This window comes from Columba livia, chromosome 13 (assembly GCF_036013475.1).
Source record: "Columba livia isolate bColLiv1 breed racing homer chromosome 13, bColLiv1.pat.W.v2, whole genome shotgun sequence".
NCBI classification, from domain to species: domain Eukaryota; kingdom Metazoa; phylum Chordata; class Aves; order Columbiformes; family Columbidae; genus Columba; species Columba livia.
The window spans coordinates 16,951,634-16,973,532 of NC_088614.1; the positions used below are offsets into that span (position 1 = coordinate 16,951,634).

The 21,899-nt window shown below is 39.0% G+C and overlaps 1 protein-coding gene across 2 annotated transcripts in view; it reads right to left on the reverse strand.

The window, feature by feature from the left end:
- Positions 1–366: 366 nt before the first annotated feature.
- Positions 367–21,899, reverse strand: part of BEAN1 (brain expressed associated with NEDD4 1) — a 38,735-nt gene continuing 17,202 nt past the window's right edge. For both annotated transcript variants that reach the window (XM_065028474.1, XM_065028473.1), the window contains 3 exons: positions 13,375–13,584; positions 10,650–10,791; positions 367–4,018 (listed from right to left, as the gene is read on the reverse strand). In XM_065028474.1, the coding sequence (XP_064884546.1) occupies positions 3,670–4,018; positions 10,650–10,791; positions 13,375–13,584 (701 nt within the window). In that variant the 3' untranslated portion in view covers positions 367–3,669. The remainder of the gene's footprint in view (positions 4,019–10,649; positions 10,792–13,374; positions 13,585–21,899) is intronic.

Below are 21,899 nucleotides of genomic sequence, written 5' to 3' on the forward strand. Positions count from 1 at the left end.
CTCTGTGTTTGGAAGGTCCTAATACTTTAAAACCCTGTTCTCTAAAAGAGAAGCTTAATTGTTTGTGGGGTGTGTGTGGTACCAATCCCATCACTACCAACAGTGACTCAGACACTTCCCTTCCTGTTCTTGCTGAGCTGGGCTCATCCTGGCTGGGCACATGCTGACTTGTTGTCCTGAGCAGGAGAGACCAGACTGCTCCAATGCCTGCTTATTCCTGTCACCTCTGACAAATGTAAAATCCACATGCAAGTGGCGGAAGCACAATGTTGCTCAGTCAACAGTTGCACAGTTCCCTGATTAACAGGCAGCTAAAGGCTGTGGATAGTCCCAAAGTGATATGGATGAAATAAAAAGCACAGAAGATTTATTGAATACATATATGTTCTTTACTAAAAGTTTTGTGTAAAGATCAGTATACTAAAAATTGAAGCAAAAGAGATGACTACAGAAATACAGTATTGTTATCACATAGCAAGAAACACCATGTCTAAACAACTTCCTTTCAGATATTGTGTAATAAACGAAAGGCCTGTGTTAAGCCTGTTCTAGGATTGGTGTTTTATGTGAGAGTTTAGAATAATATCTGATAGGAGGATGTGAATTTCTTAATAGGAGCATCAGGAGACACTGTCAGTTTTTCCGAGCTTTATCTGGGATCTTAAATATTCTCCAAGAAGTGAAAACATATTGCATCATTACAAGGATTATCAACAGCAGAAGCTGTTAGAGCGGCTTTAGAGCTATAAATTTCTCTGTCTAGTATTGTCTGTTTGCAGCAGTATATGGTTGGATTTATATGCTTTTCTCCCACAACTTTGTTGGGTATCACCTAGCTAAAAAGATTAACAAGAGTAGAAAATATTAAGCCACTCTTGCAAGTGATTGTGGTAAGGTATCACTGAAGGTAGTGTACTCTACTTTTAATTCACAGTTTGTTTTGTAAAGGTACTTGTTCATGATGAATGACATAACTATGCATTCAGTGGTAACTTAGAAAAATGCTGCAGTTTCAAAGCGTATGTTTTGGTGGGCTTCCATATCTGTGTGACAAAGCAGCTGGGATTATTTTGATGGACAATTCCCTCATTATGAACCCTGTGTAGCATAACCATATGACTTGACTTTATAAAATGGTATGCCACAAGAGGGAGTAGACAGCTATTTGGAAGCAATGCTGCTACATACAATCCAGATCATAATGCTAAGGATGTGTAACTGTTATCAACGAAGACAGACTTTGATTAGTGTTTTATAATCTTAGTAATGCATTTCTATCATGAGGTGAAATACAAATTTCCCATTTTCATCAGAGGCCTACTAACAATTAGTTTGTTACTCATAGACAGAAAGTTAGTAGAAGGTCATGAAAACCCTGTCATGTTAAAAGCCAAGCAGATTGAAATGATTGCCCAAAATGCTCAGAAACTGTAAGCACCTGTAACAGAGTAGAGGTTTGACTGCTAGATGTGAAAAGCTCTCTGTGCTTGTCTTCAGAACAACCTTCAGGTTTGCCATGTTACAAGTAAAAGAGGGACTCACTCTGGGGGGAGCGGAGGTGGGGAGGGGAGGGGGGATGGGAAGCACATTTGTCTTCTAATACTTGTTTCTTAGATTTCCCCCTCCATCTCCTCCAATAGCAGGCTGAAGTAAGAAGGGTCTGATCCCAGTGCTTTACCCTGTTCTAGGCAGGTCTCCAAGAGCTGCATGAAGACATCGCGATGAAAGCATGTCCTGCTCTGCATAAATAAACCTCTGTGCTTTCCTTCAGTTTTTATTTCCCTGCCAATAAAACTGACAGATATGTTTCTTTCTACCTTGGTTTTAATTTCTGGCCCCCAATACATGGTGTAGAGTTTTGTCTCTCTTATTGCAGGATACTTTGCATATGATAAAACTGTTTACACTAGTACTTTATATAGAGGGATAGGTCCATCTGTTAAAAACACAAATGTGAAATATAGTCTACATTCCGGCAATGCCTGCCAGCAGTTTTGCAATGCAAAATTGTGAAACTTTGTTGTTTTGGGTATCATATACTGAGAATATTGAAAATCTTGCTGAACTGCAAAATAATTCTGTTATTTTAGCAAAATACATATTTACTTTCATCTAATTAGCAAAAAAATGCATACTTACCTTATCTCATCATGTGCATATGACTCAGTGATGATATAATTTATACAGCAGTAAGAACCATATCATTACTTCCCATCTAAGTATTAATTATAATTGTGTCAATCTTTGTAGTGTTGAATGATGATTACAGTTGAAAATCATTTAGTATTTACAGAAAATCTAAGTGCAGTTTTAATAATTTGGATGATGCTTTCTTTTAAATACAATTATATATTTACTATACTCATTTTTACATATCCTTCAGTGAGGGTAGCAAACTGAAGTCCATTTTATCAGCCTAAAATTTTTTTTCCAGTGAAAGTACCTCTAAGAGACTTAGTGGAGATAGGCCTCTGATAACTCTGCTAACTAGTACTGGTTGAATGTGTAACTTAGTCCTTAAGTGGAGATAGGGTGCATGTGTACCATGCAAGATTAAACTCTCGCATCTGCAGTTTAGTGCTGCTATTCCTGCTAGTGTGCATCTCCAACTTGTATGCTTTTATCCAGTGATCGTGTGAGAAGTCCAGCTCTATGAACAAACACTAGATTTGTGGGTACCAAAATTTCAGTGAAAAGGATCGTGCCTAATAAAAGAGATTTCTGCACAAAGTGAGGTTCTCTGTTACTGTGCATGCCAAGTCCAGCATCTATTATTCATATCACACTAATTACTAGAGGTTAAGGTCCTTTCTAACACCACAGGCTCTTTACTGACAAAGGAGACCAGTTAGTGCCTGAAAATGCAGTCGTGCGTGGGAATCAGCATGAAGCATCTTCTGGGATTCCAGAGATGGCCCTTCCCTTGGCTACATCAAGTCCCTGTGAAATGCTCGTAGCTCCCAGGCCTGCACAGCTGCAGTTCAGCTGCCATAGGTAAAGCCAATTGGGCTTTGGGGATCCATTGCCACTTCTCCATCCCTTGCTGTTGGTTTTTTTTGAGGAAGCCTTAGCAGCAGGCTTCACAATGGTCTGGAAAACCTGGTACTGGCCAGGCTTTCCAAAGGGAAAATGTGACTATCAAAATATTGTACTGATAGTCATGTTTTGCACACAGTGTTCTATCTCCATCTACTGAAATACGTATTCAGACAAAGAATTATTTTAAAATGCTTTGTTACCAAGATACTGAATGAAATGTACTACTGATACCTACAAAGACAACAAAATGCTCTTCTTTTTCCTTCTGCTCTAAAACATGCGAAGTTTCATAAATCAACATGTAGGCTTGGCTGGATAACATGTATCTACATTAAGAGTGGCTGATTTCAATGTGTTTTGAAATGCTTCAAAAAGGTCAAATGCACTTCCTGTCACTGCTGCTCTTTTATACTGTGTGATGTCGTGGAACGCTTTGAAACACAAAGAGGGAAGTTTACATAAACTTTCAAAAATCAGTGTAAAAAAAAAAAAAAAAGAAAAATCCCATTAATCCCATTGCATCCCTACTTAAAGATATAAAATACGTAAAATATTCAGAGGTTTTATTCTTCCAAAAGTTTTTGTCAGTCTGAGTTCTTCAGAAGAATTGAAGGAAAGAGCCGCTTTTATTCACATGATTTGGTTCAAAAGGGTCTGGTAGTCAGTGGAAGAATTTTTCAGTACTTCCATTGGAACAAGTGGGATGGGGATATTCTGTTCACACACCACTGTCTCGTACAGGGGAGCAGCCTCCAGAGTGAGCGATGACAAAGAGATGGATGAAATGGGCTGCTGCAAGTCCTGCAGCGTGACTGCATAATTTGCACCCTGTCCTGTAGTCCCAGATGCTGCTGCTTCTTCCAGGCTAATGTTTATAGATACTTCATTTCTTTGACAAGGGTCCGTAAGAGAATATGGGGGGGGATCATCTGTGGGAATGTATATTTGTGTTGCTCCTGGCCCAACACATTCATCGTAGCTGAAAGAAAAAAAAAAAAATCTCATTAGATTCCTGTGAAAAATGCCACAGTATATTATTTTCAGCATAACAAGAGCAGGTAAAGTGAGAAGAAAAGGATCTTCTGGTGTGTTGTCGCTCAGCCCACATCTTTGCTTATCCTGCTATGTGAGACCTTGACAGCATAGTACTTAAAAGCACATCTCCAAATACCTCAAGATAACCCCAGAGGTCTTGGTGAAAGTTCAGACCCCATCTTCCTGCATGGAAGTAATATCTGTAGTAGCACCGTTAAGCCGAGGTGCCTGGGGACAAGCCCAGCTCCCCACAGTGGGTCACACAGGAGCAGGAGCACTAATGCCGCTGGCTCACACAAAGCTGTGCACGCTGCACCAGTTGCTGTAGGTGTGACACAGCAGGGGCTCATTCCTGCTCTCAGTAGCTTGTGAGCAGCTACGTTAAAAAATGGCTGGGGAATAAGGAAGTGGTGTTGCCATTTGACAGTTATGAAATAAGGTAGAGAGCATTAGATGGAGGCTAGACTGATGCATCAGATGCTGTCCTCCTGGCCCACAGGCCTCTGGTGGTCAGCCAGCAATTACATGCGCTGGGTCATCTGGGTTGCAGATCTGGGCTGGCAGAGGCAGCAGGATTTCTTGCTGAAGAGTAGAGCTGCAATGAATAATATTGACAGACTCATGCTGGTAATTCTGAAGCTTATCAGACTCCCTGTCAAGTTCCTCCTGAAAAGGAGGAATGCAAGACAGATTGATTTGTGGGATTTCCATAAGGAGCCAGCTCGGATCTATCCAGGCTTCATAGTTCTGCCTGTGCCACCAAGCTAGAGCCAGGGGAAACCATTACCTCCACGCTGCATTGCTGTACTCAGTGTTTGCTGTCCTGGTGTAAGTGCAGACTGGCACTTTAGATTGCAGCTTGGACTGCACAGCCTAGGGAGGCCCCAGAGGAGTAAATAATGAGCCTGGATAGACCAGCATGTCTTTGTGTGTGTGTTCTCCCATGTTCTGTGTTGCACAAATGGGATGGGAATGGACATGAGCAGGCTCCACATTTTTGTACTGTGCTGGTGCTGTCCAGCGCGTTGTGCCTAAGGGCTTGCACAGATTGTGCTTTGGCTCCAAGGACCAGGAGGTGATCTGGCAGGCTTGGCGCTGAACCAGAAGTGGCGAATCTGGTCTGTTATCTGGGTGGCCCATTGTCTGGCCATCCCAGCGTCACCTGTTAGCCCATGAACTAAAGCTGACTCCACTTTTGCTATCAAACCAGCCCAGGTCTAGTGGTCTGAAGGAAAGTCCCGTTTTCCTGGCTTATTGGCTACAAGCAAAAGTGAGAAAGAGTCATAACATCATGATCTTAAATGTTGGACTTACTTTGTTTGTGGCTATGTTTTTAAACTGTATCAGGATCATTTTAAATCCAATTCTGAAGGAGGGAATGTCTCCTATAAAAATCTTTGCCTGAAAAACAATTCAGCTGGAGCCAGACAAATTAAGAACCCATTTTCTCAGCCACTGTAACTGCAGAGCTATTAAGATCTAGGATATTTCCTGAAACTTAGGATATTTAGTGTATGTCTTCCCGTAGATGGCAGGCAGTCTTTCTGACCCCTGTAATTGCATTACTGCCAGGCTAAACCCAAGCTAATAAACCCTACTTATAGATTGCAAGTGGCTTGCAGCAGAGCAGCTTCCACTGGCTAGTGAGCTCAAATCTACTGCAATCACCCATGGAGGCCCTGCCTTAGAAAAATACTTGATTCTGCTGCACTCGTTCATACCTTTCCCTGAGAGCTCCTGTTGATTTTGATGGTATTGTTCCTAGTCTGGGTGATGGAAGTGGATTTTGGGGAAGGGATAAGAAAGTAAAATCTTAGTATTAGATTATTAAGTAACTCAAATATCCACAGGTGTTTTTATTTTTATCTCCTTTGTATCTTTTATGTTCGTGAGGACAATAATTCTAAATTCAGACTAGAAAATGTTGATTTCCCCATCAGGAAGAATGGTATTTAAAGATGTAACTGTTCTGAAGATCCTGAATATGGCTTCTAGATACTTCAGAAACAAGTCCCAGCACACAGAAGGTTGAATTGGTTTTGTATAGCATGTGGAAAAGATTTCAGTCCAGCCCCTACTAAACCCACTGAAGCTTTCAAGCATGCCTGATACTCTTTTAAAAGATCTCTGACCTCAGTCAGAGATCAATGACCTGATGTCCCCAACTCTGTGAACTCAGTGAGAGTAAAGGAAGAGCTGCTCTTTGCAGGATTACTTACTATGAGCTGCATCTTTACTTAATTTATGTTTTGCTAAACCAAAGCCTAATGAATTTATTTAAAATCTTTTCACAGATTTTGACTGACTTAATCAGGCTAATGAAGAGCACCTACTGGGTCCTGTTACCATAGTAAAAGAGTTTCAGTTTTGAAAAGCCCACAGTAAAGTGAGTTTTGAGGTGGAAAATTTTAAATCCCTTTGAGGAGATACAAAAGGGAAAAAGCTTTTCAGTCTCCTGATGCTGAGTCTGGGCCCAGCACAAGGGAAGTCTGCCACTGATCTAAAGGAGAAATGGGCACAGCATGGACCTTCTACTTACTGTTATCTGATCATCTGCATTTCTTTCCCTTGGATTTAATTTAATATCTTTCATGGACTGTAGCTAAATGCTTGTTGGGATAAACAGCAATATGATGTTTTGTGAAAGAGACTTTTAAGCACCAAGGTAGTAACTATGGTATTTAAGACCTGGCATTTTAGTGTTTAGTTCCAAATATCAATATATTAGTGTTAGGGCACTCTTTTCATATGTATGATGGGTAAAAAATAATTATTTTTCTCCAAATTCCAATGCAAGTAATGTTCCCCCTCTCATTTTTGGCACCTGAGTTCACATTTTAAAAATTGAATAGGTCAGTAAAGAACACATGCCAGATTTTCAATTAAGTAACTTTTTGGCACCTTCAAAGCTGTAGTAGTTTGCTATGGCCAAGGAAGCAACTACAAATTGTTCAAAGATTATAGCTTCTTTTTTTTATGATCTTGATACTCAGTTTCCCATACTTTCTTCTAAGCATGGTATCTTTGTTTGTAATGCTGATATTGTAAAGAGCTATTGCTGTGATACTAGTAGCAGAAGCTATAGATAAGGTTCCTAATGTTTTCTGTTGAGGATAGAAGGCAGATTAATTAAGGTCATACAAGCCACTTTGACTTTGTATTTTTTCCCTAGCCTCTGATTGTTTTTTGTTATGGTTTTGTTTTTGTTTTTCCCCCCTCTGTTTAACAGCCTCAGTAATTTGGTTGTGCTTTCAGCGTGCTGTTATAGAGGTGTTCCTGTAGTATAACTAATGAATTATCAACACTACAAGCATGAATTTTATTCTGAAGACAGGAAAGCAGTCTCTTCTTCAAAGAGACCTGAATACGTTACCTTATGCATCTAGTCTTTACCAGATCTTTTTTTATTAGAGGATTCTAAGGAAATACAATAAGAAGTAATACACAGTTTGACAGGCACCCACTGTACCTGTATGTTGGTGGTTGGAAAATGGTTCCTCAAAAGTTTTAAAGGATTACTTATAAAATATTGTAATAGCAATCATTTCTTGCAGTTGATTACTGTTTGTATTGGACTTTATACTGGAGAGTCAATAGTGGGCAGTCCTGAACAGTTAGCTCTCCCTCAGCCAAAGAAATGGGAGCTCTTTGACTCTGTTTCATCAGCGTTCCCCTAAAACTCTCTTTCCACTCATTTAATGGTTTAAAGTCCAGCTGTAAAATCTCATATAAGCATTCTAAGCTCCCTTGGCCAAATAGAGGTGGTGTTCTTTCTACAGATATCTTTCCAGAAAGTGTAATTTAGCAAAAATGGTATGTTTTCGAAGACTTGACTCCACAGCACCTGTCCACAGTGGACTGCTGTTGCCTCTTGCGAGCCGCATTGGAACAATGCGGTTACATGAAGCTAATGCCTCGGTGTCTACCTGTAGCAGCAAGACACGAATTTTCACTCTCTGAACTCTTTCACTTCAAATATGTGTTTAGAGTTATTTGCCAATGCAGCTGCCTTCCTTGCTGCTCTTCATTTCTGTTCTGTTTATGCTACAGTTGCGTTATTAGCTTTTGGGCATGCTAGTTTAGCTTTAAATTACATCTTGCATTGCATTAATTAGAGGGAGGAATTGCATTAATTTAGCCAGTGCTACATTTCAGTAAACCTACTCCTCAAAACCTTATCATATGTAACAAGATTGATCCTAGTGAGTTAATATTTTAAATGCACAAGGTCAAGCATGTCTTGTTTATGCTTCAAGGCCACGTCTGACAGTCAGTTTTCCTGCTGTTAGCACCCATCAGTCCAAATAAACTCCATGCTCTACTAATTAGATAAAAATGCACTTTAGTGTTATGCCAGAGAGGAGAGTGTGAAGGTAGCTATACAGAAATTTTTTTGACTTTTACATAATGCAATGTATTCATACAATGCTTCCCATCCAATGCTGTCCTGAACAGACAGTTACAATGGACTATATAATGTATTAATAGTAAGTTTAATGTCTCTCTATGTAGCACTGCTTTCAGCCGTCTGCTAAGCTCCACTTTCCCTGAAGTTTTCTCCAAGTTGTGTTGCTAAGATGTAAAATTTAAGGTTTTGATGATTTGCCAAAGCTACCTTTTCTAAAATATTTAACTATGGTAGCAGTGAGAAAACAGCAAAACCATTAACAATAATCTTTACTTTTGACTTGTGATGGAGAACCTTGTGCATATTGAGTTGGGTCTTGGGCCCCTCAGGGACGCAGTCCACTCAGCCCAGAAGGGAATCTTGAGGAGGCAGTGGTTGGACACCTTTGTCTCTCTGATCCTAGTCCTGATGGCCCAGAATAGTTTCTTAGGGCAAGGTAAGACACAAGACAGTTAACTTGTGCCAGGCTTATTACAGAAGTAGCTGGAGAATTTAGAGGAAAGCACAGATCATCTAGTGCTCATGTACCTCCTTCCAGAGAACTCCATAGAGGTGGAAAATCTTTCTTTGGAGCTGTTTCAAACTCAAAATGGAAGCAACCTTTGGGTAGAATCTTAGGAGATCTGTCTACTAAAGAAATATATTCTCAGAGCTTGATAACAGGAGTCTGAGCTTGTTCTTGCAAATGTGGCCAACTGTCCACTCAAGCTATTGCTTGGGTGTCATCTGGATGGCTTCTGTTAGTAAAGACTTGTGGGTGTGGGTCCAAAAACCAGTCTAAATTTTTAAGTGGATTTATATGAAGTTCTTCAAATTTAGATGCTAGGCTCAGAATAATGTTTCACATGTGAGCTTTCTGCTAAAATATTTACACCATCCCTGAAAGCTCATTTATCATGTAGTAGTATGCCTTCGTAATATGTAAAGGATTGCTTGTAGAACATGCATAGAACAGAAAAAGCAAAGATCTATATGTTTTATGTTCTTACTGCTGATTTGCTGTATATTGCATATGTATATAAGCGGTCAGAAAAGGGTTGGTTGTTTTAACTCAAACCAGAGTCTGCTTAAAAGGAATTAAAAAAAAAAAACCACAACAGGAGAAGGGGGCACGTCTGTTCAGCTGTTACTTGCTGTTTATAAGATACAGCGCTACAGAAAGCCTGAAGTGATGTTCTGTTTAAAATGATTTCTGTTGGTTCATTGGAGGGAGTAACTGGATTCCTTCTTTTATTAACCTCAAGGTGCAGGAGGCACACAGAGGAGAAACAGATGGTCTAAAATATGACTCCTACCACTCATGTTCTTGCATTCTGTGAATGCAGGCAGACGAATGTGGAAGGAGCTGCTGTATTATTTCTGGAATAACTGTCTTTGGAAAGAGCCTCTTCTGGCAATGTGACCTCCCCAGGTGGTAAGAACTGCCTGATGTTTGAAGGACATTCTTCTCCAAAGATACTACTACAATCCAGGCAGCTATGGCTCTTCAGAGTAGATTTGGGTCAAACAGCTAAAATGGTAGTTATTCTCCTCCTCCACAGACTACTGATATAAGCTGAACAATCCCAAACAGTTTTCTCCCTATCCTAAATTAGGAGGTTAAATACAATTACTAGGTATGTCAGAATGGTATGTTTTCTTCAGTTCTGCTTTCTGATAGAATACCAGGGTTAAAAAAGCTGAGAAGTGAGATTTGCTGAAAAATACGGAAATAGTTAAAGGTTGCTTGGACTTCTTTCCCCCAGGCTCCCTTTTTTCTTTTTTATTTCTTCTGATCTAGAAAGTCTCAAGGTCAGTAATAAATGTAACCTGAAAGTTCTTGAAAAAAGTATGTATTTTTCATCTGGAAGTGAAACTTTGACTTGTGAAATTATTACTTTCAAAGAAAGATGTTGATGACTAATTTTGCTTCTGTGTTTCATTAGTATGCCATCAATATGATAAATCTTAATATGAATGCTAGTAAATGAGAATGACTGTACACATGCCCTTATTTAGTAAAGATATATCTGCTACGGAAAACTGTAACTAAACAGTCTGTCTTTATTTAGAGTTTGTGTGACGCGCACTTTTGTAGTGAGTATAGGTCTAGCAGTTATATTTTCTTTTTTTAAGAGGCTTTGCAAGTGCAGGACCGTAACACCCAGAATCTTAGAAAAGGGCTTACCGTGGAGGTGAATCAGGATACATGAAGTTGACCTGAGAAAGTGTATCCAGATAGGACCCAAAATCAAAAGCTGGGGGAAACTCTTCCATGCAGGTAGATCTCAGCTCTCCAAAAGAGTCACCGTAAGAGAAGCCATCTGGAGCTGGAAAACAAGCAATTAATACTTGCTGCTCTTTTCCTCCATGGTGGATTCTCTGAGACAATATCACTGTTTATATACACTGCCATAAATCAGAAAACCAAACCTATTCGAGGCAGAGGGATTACTGGTATTCTGCAACAGTCGGGTTTCACAGGACATTTCTATTCCTTTAAAAGCACGTTAGCATCATCTGTAGATGAACTGTGGCACAGGGATTGTATATTTAGTGCTGCCCTGCAAGATACGAGTGTCTAAAACTTTTCTTGTGCCTCAAAGATTGAAAAGGAGCATCAGTTCTGCATGCAGCTTCAAACATCAGCAGGATTGCTGAAGTTCCCTGGAGCCGCATACACTGAAACCTTGTCAGTTCTGTGAAGGGTTTTAAAAGGAGGCTTAGGTGTTTGATTGTAGGTATGTGTCTTGAGAAAATGCTATTCTCAATAAAAACACTCAGGAAAACAGGAAAACTGAAAAATAGTAGAGAAAAATCATCCTGCTGCCTGCTTCATGGCTTTCTTAATGCTTTCACAGCTCCAGAAACACCAAGAAGTTAGTGCTGTTTTCTGTCTTTGAGCTTAGTTAGTTAAAGTTCAGTATTCCAGGGTAAATTTCCGTAAGAATGTCCCAAGTTGTGAAAATTGCAGCAATCTCTGCTCCCCCTCTCCCTCGGTTGTCTTCCAAATAAAGTGATCCCTCCTTTTCACTCAGTGCATTCAAATCATACCTGGAGAGAAGGGCCGGCTTTTAAAGGGACATCAAAGTAGTGGCTCGCTCAAGTGAGGATTGAGGGCAGGACTCACTCGAGCTGCCTGTTCTTCCTTCTGGCAGTTTTCACCTCTGACAGTTTATTCTCGAGGAATTCACCAGGACTAATCCAGTCTATCATGCACTGAGCTTTCCTTTGGCTTGGTCAGGGACAGCAGCCAACTTCCCAGTGACTCCTGCTGCTCCCATGCTGGCCAGTGGAAGCATGCTGAGGTATTCTATTAGGATGGCATGTGCTAAAGTAAAATTTCCACTTACGTAGATTCACCCAATTTAGTTTAAAATTATTCTTTTTAATTTCTCTGACAATATCACCGTGCTTTTTCCATTTCTTTGGCATTGTTACTTCTAACGAGCAGTTTGAAATTTGTCCTTTATGTTTTTGCCTGGCTTTAGGATTTGGAAAGGAGCTGAAATGAACATGGAATTAGATTTGAACACAGTGATTGAAGCTTAATGGTCAGTATTTTATCATGCCAAAATATTGCTGTTCATGGGTAAAACAGTAGCTCCAATTTGGGTTTAACTATTTAATCAAAATTTTAGCTGCTGGAAAGTAGGAAAAATAGATGTTAGAATAATAATATAAATTAGTTGTTCGTTTTGTGTTTTTTTTTTTTCCCCTTTTTCCCCTCTGTATGTTACCATGGGAGTTTGCATTTCACCTATTCTGAAGTCTAAAATTTGTTCCCCAAACATAGATGTTATTCACTTATCTGGATAAATGCTTCTGGAAAAGCCAAAACTAACTATTCCTGGATCCAGGTGGACAAAGTGATCCTAGGAAATGCGCTTCCTTTAGACATGAACATTTCTGGTCCAAATAATTAAATGAAGGAAAATTGACTTCAGTGGATACTTGTTTTACCTCAGTTAAATCAATATTTGAGACAATGCACTGTTATGTGGCTCGCTATTAATATCTTTTCTATATAAAGGAAAAAAACCTCAACAATATGCAAAGAACTGTACTGTCATAACAAACTGCAGATACAGAAGCCTAACCACAGATGGCAGAAATTGTTGATGTTCCACTCAATTAATTAATCCATTTATAATTTGCAGTCTTACTAGCCAAAGACTTACAAAGTAACTTTTGGTAACTGTTTTTTCTTTAAATATAGTAATAGTCGAATACTGTAATTTCCTTTTCCAAGTGGCTTTTAACTCCTGGTCAGCAAGCCCCAAATTGCCCGAAAATATAATTCTACAATTCACTTCCTCATATTCCCAAATCTTTTTAAAGCATGAGGGATTTTTTGTTAGGTGGAATAGGAATTGTTATTTTTTTGATAGCAAACAAGTCTCTTCAGTGATGTCAGGTGTAATGACATTGATGTCATTAATGACAATGACAGTTGTAATGACATTTTGCTGCCCTGTTCTGTTTATATCCAGTTATTAACTTTTGTGGTCAGAAAAGAAGTAATTGCCTAGTAGGTTGGTGCACACTGCAGAAGTTCCTGGCTTTCCAACAGATCACAATTCCGTTTTATGTTATACCAAGGTTATAATGGGATAGGAAAATAAACTATCAGGAGTCTAGTGATGGAGAAGAAATCTTATACCATATGAAGGGAAAATAAGCTGTTCAAGAAATGCTGTCGTCATTAACCTTGTTTATGTTAAGCATTAACTATAGAGCTTGCCCCACGTGAATTCAGTGCCAGCACAAAGATGCTATTAAACTACAAAGCTGCCTGTAAACTGGTCACCCAATTTTTGAAATAATTTTAACTTTGAACTCTTGCACAGCGGTCAGATAGCACCACATATTAATAAAGTTAAGCATTGTCTTGGTATAACTAGCTATCTTACCATAAACAGCATCTCTCCTCAGATGTGGGTGTCTTAACCGTCCATCCTTTCGCAGACTGCCGATGATGATTGTAACACAGGATAGAAATAGTACAAGTCCGATCACTACGCCAGCCACCAGCAGTGGTGAAACGAGTAAACTGGTGTCATTTCCATTTTCACCATAGCTGGGGAATTCACTGGTTGGGCTGCTCTGGTTCAGGTGAACTTCTGTATGGCAGAGAGAGAAAGATCATGTCAGTTGTGAAGAGACATTTACACTCACCCAAATTAAAAAGAAATCACCCATTAGCTGCTAAGGATCAGACTATGTACAGAGTAAACAAGAATTTTATTGATGCAAGAGATTACTGGAGATGTGTATATATATATATGTGTGTGTGTATATATGCACACCAAGACTAACTTTCAAATATGGCATGGAAGATATATTTTTGTATCTGGCTTCATGCCAGTTGAACAGATAAATAATTTGTTTCCTACAGAAACTAAGGCTAACAAAATTTTGCTCTTTTGAATGTTCTGTGAAGTGAGTATGAGCTTTTGGAAGTGCAAGGGCTTTTTACATGCATAGATGCTAGCAGATATTTTTCAGCAATGTTTTCCTTACTCTCTTCCCTTGGGATATACCACTTAGTGTCTTGCAGTCACAATAAGCTTAAAAAGAAGATGATGGCTTCAAGCCAATGTACATTATCATTGGCTAACGCTTGACATTGAGAGAACCGACTAGAAATATTAAAAACCAGGGAATTAGCAAGTAGTCGAATTTTTTTTTTATTATTATTATTTTAGAAGCACTTGACTGTTGGCTGAGAATCTGTATGAGCAATTGACAGCCAAGAAATGTGCTGAGTTTTTACAAAGCATTTTATGCCAAAAGAGAACTGAATTTTCTGAAAATTAAATTGATTCTGTAGTATTAAATCAAAGGGGTATGGAAAACTGTCCTATTTAATACTCAGCGCAAAGAGTATTTGGTTATGGGATATGCTTGAGGGGTAGATCTTGCTGATCTTATGGCCATTGCACTTGTATAGTTTTCTTTACTATCTCTGTCGGTCATGTGTCCAACATGTATGTACTCCTGCTGGCTTTCCATAGCTTTGTTTATTCAGGTTTTTGCAAAGTCTGTGTTTGAAAGATACAAATATCCCAGCAGCGCAAATTAATTTAAATCACAATCGCAAGGAATTGACACCAGAACTGAAAGTACTGGTGGAGAAATTATTGGTAATTTTGGTTGACATACAGTGATAAAAGGGAAGAATTAACTTTGCGATCATGATGAGAACGTGAGCCTAGGGTGTGAGGCTGCTCCACGCACTACCAGACTTGTGCTCTTCAAACTGCAGTCAAATAGTTCTGAAACTGGACTTGGGGATTAGTTTCCTGGTGAGTTCAGTGGGAAAGAAACGAGGCAGCAGTGAGTGCTTCTGGGTCTTTCAAAACTTGGATAACTCCTAAACTCTTAACAGGAAGGGACTGTCTAAAGAAGAGAAGAGTAGGCTTGACTTATTTATTTACTTATCGGTTGAGTACGGAAGCTAACTGGTATCTTAACAGATTGAGTATTTTGGAGATTCCTGTGGTGCTTCCCAGTGTGAGCACTAATATTTGGTCCTATTTTGCTTTATAGAAATCTAACAGATTAGCAGTGACTTCAAACAGAAATTACTGTCTCATGCTCTGCACTTGTACTTGAGGTGTTATTTTTTTTTATTTCAAGACAGCCCATTTATCTTGCATGTTCTCAGGGCCTCCTCAGCTGTGCCAAATCTTGTCTATTTTCTCTCTTGTTTCTCACTATCATGGTTTTTATTTTATAATCTAATCTACCCAGTCTCTGGTAAAGACAAGATATATTGCAGTATTGCTCTTATTAGAAGGAATGAGTAACTCCCCTTAGCCTAGCTCCTAAAACAATATGCAGTTGATAAACTTCTCTTATTTCAATTTGATGCTGTGAGTCTAGTACTCCAGATTTTACAGACCAAGTTACTACTATGGGAATTGCTCAGGTGACTAACAACTATAGAATGAGACACTATGTTGATATAAAGTCCTTGGCTTTAAATTTTTTGGAGGCAAAAGATGTTTACATTACTTTTGGCAAAGGAACATCTTATAAATTTTTCTCCTCTTATCCAAATACATCTTCTGTTGCTAAACTATACATTTCTGCAAATAAAGGTGCTGTGTTTTTTTATTCAGAGTAGAAGTATCTGGAAATGTATGTAAAGCCCATAAATACAAAAGCAACACCAGAGTGCTAACATTTTTTTGAGGTAAGCTGTATTTTTTTCTATGAGACTACAAATTGTAAACAATACATGCATAAATATTTTATATCTAATTCTCTAAATATCACTTATATTGAATGCACAAACCATTGCTTTTATCCAGTGATGGGAGCTGAGTAACTAACCAGACATGCAGAAATGGAACATGCTGGCTGTTGCAGCTGTGAATACAATGCAAGGGGCACATATGACTGAGCGAACCCTTAATTTAGAATGAGAGTACTAGTGGAAAATTACCTACACTATTCATGCAGTGTTAGACAATAATTTATCAGTCTGCAAAGTCCCTTAAATATCCCATTAAATATTGCATTATTATTTTACCCAGTGCTGCTGCATCTCAACAGACCAACTGGTAAAGTAACTCTACATAACGGAAGGAGGTGTAGTACAACTCAACTCTTCTGGCTTAGGTTGCGCTTTCTCCTTCTCATTAACCAGTCTTTGAAGGAAGGGACTCCTTGTATCCCTTTCTAATTTAACAGTAAGTAATGTTGAGGCTTCAGTTGGGTCAGATCCTGTCAGAGTGAAATGTCTTGGTGTACATGTGTCACGGGAGCTTGGTTCATCCGAGATACAGCCCTTTATTAGGAATGGCTTCTCCCTTCACTGGCTTTTACCTGCTTGTAGCCCAGATGAGACAGAAGGGAAGCACTGCATATAAATGAAAATCAGCTCTCTCTATATTGTAATAGTTTGCCTTTCTTGCCACCCCTCAAAGGTCCATCAGTTCTAGTGAAGCTGCTGTGGTCTTTGTAATCGATAGGCTTTTCTTTGTTCCCTTTAACAATCAGAGCTGATTTTAAGGCTGGATCTTACTAAGATAAGCAAATCTCTACCTCAGTTTAACATCTCTCTATCATCTCAATGAAGAGGATAATTCCTGTTATCACTGGTGGAAAGGATAAGACACGGAGTGGTTTTGTTTCACAGACACTTAGTAGTTATTTGACAAAGTCGATGAATAAATAGATGTTTTCTGTCAGTTGCTGCAACCATGACATTTAAACAATTACCCAAACCAGATGAAATTAATTATTTTTAAATGTGAGGTAAAAATCTTTCTATACAAATGGTTAACTAGTCTTGCCTGGTGGGAGATACTTCAGCATACTCCAAACCCACGTGAATGCCATTAACCAGGCTGGACCCATACATTTAGTCTGTTTGTCTGCAGCTCATGTTGCCTCTTTGATCTTTCTCACTGCATATGTATGTTCTAATAATAATTAAAACTTTTCACGGATTAATAGTAAAAAATCAAAACCTTATTCAGATATGAGACTGTGATAGAGACATTTCAGTTTTATGTGAGGCACTCGACTTAAAGTGAATTTGGAGTATACTTACAGGTACAAAAGCTGCTCATGACCTTGAGAAGCTCATCCAAGGTAGAAAGGGTGGCCTTTCCCCTGAGATATCTAACTCTGCCTTTTTATCATGTCTCGTGGCTATCAGATAATGACTTTTCTCTTCTTGCATTGACATCCTTATTATAGAGCCAGAATGAATAAGATTGGATCACCAGCAGCCTGCAAATTGAGAATGTCAGAAGCAAAGAGAATGTGGCTGCATAAGGGCTCGGGAAATAAATCTTCTCAGATGCTGTGGCTGTAGGACATTATGTTGATGTCACAGCAGTATGTATAGGTGCTGTTTCAAATTAACAGGAAAAATCTTCCGATTTTCAGATCCATGGTCTGTTTTATCAACATGATAAACACTGCAGTGAAACAAATCACTCTGAAAGTGTAACAGCCCACTTTGTGATAGACAATATATTTCTTCCTCTATTTTCTCATATACAAACAACTTTGAACTAATAAAATTTTATAAGCAGGACCTGAAACTATTACTTTTTTCAGAAACTCTGTATTAGGCCTTGGAAATAAGTACGAGAATCCTGTTTTACCAATTAAAGATACGTTACATTCATAAGCTCATATCCAACTTAGGTGGGTAGTGACTTGACCAGGGCAAAAGCAATTTTTTTTTATTGTGAGAAACTCTGCTATTTTGGCACATAAGCTTCTTATATAGAATTTGGGAAAAAAAAAAAAATTATCTATATATTGCTACCTTTTTTTTTTTCCTGAGAGGGAAAGGTTTGAAAAAAGGTAATTGGCAAATAATTCTATATTTCACCGTAGCAGTCTGTCTGGTTAAACTGTGATAGAGATGTCTCGTATCTCCTCTTCAGGAGGCTGAGCTCTGTCTGAACTACATCTAATGTGACCTAAAGAGGCAGGTGACAGTTCGTGGAAGATGTAGCTTGTCTATGTGGTGTTAGCTGAATGAGTGAACCACAGGAAGGCTAAAACAATAAGGAAGCCTTGAACTTCAGTTGCTAAGAGCAAGAGTCATGCAATGGAATGATTAATTTGCCGAAATTGAACAAAAATGAGCTTGGAAAAGGTGGCTGTTTTCTCTTTAAAGCTTCTGACGGTGATTGTAACTGGGAAGTCAAATATGTAAAAAGCCGAGATGAGCCTCGTATTAATTATTAAAAAGATTAACAGTAAGTTTTTGATCTGCTGTAGAGACAAGATGTTAACTCAGAATTTCCCTACTGCCTCAAAGCAATTTTGAAATACTACATTACCTTGGAATAGCAGGTGAACAGCTATTTCTCAGAATTATAAAAGCATGAACTTCACAGCATATCCTAAATACAACTGTGCTGGTGAAATGCCCAGTTACAATGGCAAAGGAAAGTGGATATGTTATTTTTTTTTTTTTAAAAAATCCAAAGTACTCGCTGTCCTGAAACTTCAGGAGAAAACATTAAATGGGAAAGGTTTGACATCTCTGCATGTACCAAATAGTTCCTTTCACTCCTCATTCTTGTCTTGCACATCACAAGGTATCTTTTGAGAGGCCCTAATCAGGAGTGGTGGGGGTGTCTTGAAACGGTACTACAGTGGGATGTTGTTCACGACTCCAAGATGCGAGAGCTCCTCCCTTCCATTGTAAATTGGTAAGAGAATGTGGTTTGAAGTCAGGTGTGGCTCTCTGGTTTAGTGGTTTGTGTGGGGATTTCTGGTTGTAAGTTGGTTTTTGTTTGTGTGTATGGTTTAGGGTTTTTTTGTGTGTGGTGGTCAGCGTTGTGCTTTTCTTTTTTTACTGGAGATAAAGGGAGAGATTTACTGGAGATAAAGGGACAGATTGCAATTCTTTAACAAGAACGCTACGCAAAAACAAAATCCTGTTTGAACCTCTGCTGCCTTCTAGGTAGCTTATGCATTGGTATTAATTGGGAGAAATGCGCTAGAAATGTTAACAAGGATAACCACTATGTGTTATGGAGCTACACCTACACATTTATAATGTTCAGTCTGTGCATGTTGTCCTACTACAATTTGTTCTAAAGGCCATACTGAATATCATATAGTACAGGGACTTTAAATTTAAATCCTGTTTCTGATTTCCCTTGTGCTGACAGCATATGATAGAAGAAATATCATGCTGTTTGGATTATTAAAATAATTAATGTATTCATATTTACTGTGTCACTTGTTAATACTATCTTGTTAAGTCCTTCTGGCAATGAGATCACAGATTTTTTTCTAACTAGCAGCTGCTGCATAGTTTCCTAAAATACCAGATTTTAGGGTTGGGCTAAGGAAGACAGGGCTGATGATAAAAACAGATGGCCTCATTGCTAACAATATACCTGAGCCTGCAAGCACTGAATACTTGTGAAGGTGTGGGCAACTTTGTTGATTCAAGAAGTGCTATGACTGTTCTGTGAGCTTTTTGGTTCTGAAAGGAAAGTCACTGCTCCAGTTCATCTCTGTGATACTTAGAGATAAACCCTGTCTGTGAAGAAAGATTAGAGATAGCCAAATAATGCATAAGTTTATTTCTCGTGTTGCCTTTTATCAGTGTTAGATTACCCAAAAACTCTGCAAAGAGAAACATATGCATATCAACCTTAGAAAATTATGATGACTGAGATAAAAAGTAATGAATAACGTGTAATTAATTAATTTACAATATTGGTCAAGATGATTACTGACTATGAATTATGGTCCTCTGATTAATTTAGCACAAGATTTCTTTTTTTACTCTCTCACTGACTATGTGGTAGATATCACTGATGAATCATGCCTAACCTGTAATTTCTTTTGCACTACTACTACTCCTCCATCTGAACAAGTCTTCATCACCACCAGTTCCTGAATCAGTATAGGAGGAATCAGTAGTGTCCAGTCAAATTATCTTGTGCACTGGCTCAGTTATCTGCTTATCTCTTAATTATTCCCAAACATGAAATTATAAAGAAGCAGACACTTTTCCAAGGTAGGATTTCAAATGAGCAGCATGTCAATAAGACGTGCTGGGGGAATGCTGTATTTTTCAGAACTGCATTCATACCAGTTTTACATGTGCAGGTTTAATGTACGTGCATAGTGATCACAGGATGAGATGAGATTATTCATCCATGAAAGCATCTATAAGTTAGGAACATAACTATAATAATTATTTGCAAGCAAATTGAATTAGATTTGAAATATACTTTATGGTTGTATTTTTTCAATTAAGATTTTATTTTTTTTCTACTGGAACTTTGGCAAACTGTTTTTGAATTTAATAATTCTTTTGTAAACTCTACAAGCAATCCTGAGCAGAGAAATCTAACTTCAAGGTTTTGCCTTGTCTTGAATTAACAAATCTTTATTCTAATTAATATGTTCCTTTAAAGACAATATACTTAATTATTGGTATTTAATTACAAGAATAAATGTGGGAGAAGGTTGTTTGAACCTTGAAATAACCTGTGGCTGATTCTGTCGCATTTGCTTTAGATGTGGCTTCTTTAGGGTGACAATACCTTCCTAGGTGAAAGGAGGAGATGGTAAGGAGACCCCTATCTGCCAGAATGGAATTTTTCTTTTCAAAGACGACTTGCATGTGTTGTTCCATTGCCAAAATACATTTAATTTGTTTGTCCTAGTAGTTAACGCCAAAGAGCCAATGAAAACAAGAACACCTCTTTGTTCCGTTCCAGCACCTTGTCTCTGCCCCTTGCACAGAACAGCTTGGTCAGGGTGACAGGAGAAAGATGCAGCGAGTTCAGGCACGAGCCTGTTCAGTTATTGCAAGCCCGGGTTCAAAGGATCAGGTGCCGAATCACTGAAAGCGGCAGTGGGGGCTCAGAGGCCTGGGACAGGAATGGGCTGCATGATGGGCCCCATCAGCCTGGACATACCCTTTGTGTGAACTGCTCTGTATGGTGGGGATGTGGTGACACTTGTGATGGATGTCTCTCAATCAATGGAATATTTCACTAGCCTCACTTACTCTATAAACATTGTCCTTTGGATTCTTACTCAAGATAATGTAATACAAATACATCAAACCCATAAAACCTGTGTCTGCCTCCTATGAGTGTGTATATACATATATTATCACAAATAGTTGCTGTGTTATGATCCCAAAACAAGATTAATATGAAATCAGTTTGCCTAATGTCTGCCTTAATCTCAGCTTTCACTTATCATCCTTTAATAAAGAGCTCTTTTCTCTCTTGTTGGCCATTTCTACTGATAAAATTAGGCTATTTTCACCACAGGTTAGCAGGCCGAAGCAAGGTTTTCATGTTTCCATAAAGTGGTAGGAGAGATGCTGACTTTCAGACATGTTTTGTTTCCATTTGGTGAACGCCAGTTTGCTTGTCCTTCCTGACTGGGGAGGAGACAGAGGTGGCAGCTTTCTCACCCGTCTCCTCCCTTCTGACTTGGCAGAAACACCTGCTGAAGCGAGCGGAACTGGGAGCAGAACTATCGCCAGGTACCTCTGAGCCTGCAGGTGCTGCATTTGTCTAAGCAATGCGTGGCAGGGCGTTGTGGTTACCTATATAACAGGTCACATGGCGTTTGGTGGACTACAGAAGGAAAATCTGGGGACTTATTTTGCATTGTGTTAACTCCCTCTTAGGTAAAATAGTGTCCTACACAGTGGGGAGGATGTGGTGCCTGCTGGACTTTGCAGTGCAACAGGCAGCTACCTGACTGAAACCTACCACTTATATATCCAACAAGTTTTTTTCTATCCCAGCAGAAAAGGTGATGTATCAGGAACTCGGCATCCGAAGTCGAAGCGTTTGCTCCTTTTCAAAGGGAGGGCATAGCGTTAGTGGTTAAGAGCAGCATGTTACCCAACACCAGATCATTGGGATGGTAGCGTCTCCCATGAGACGAGTCAATTTCTCAAGCCCCA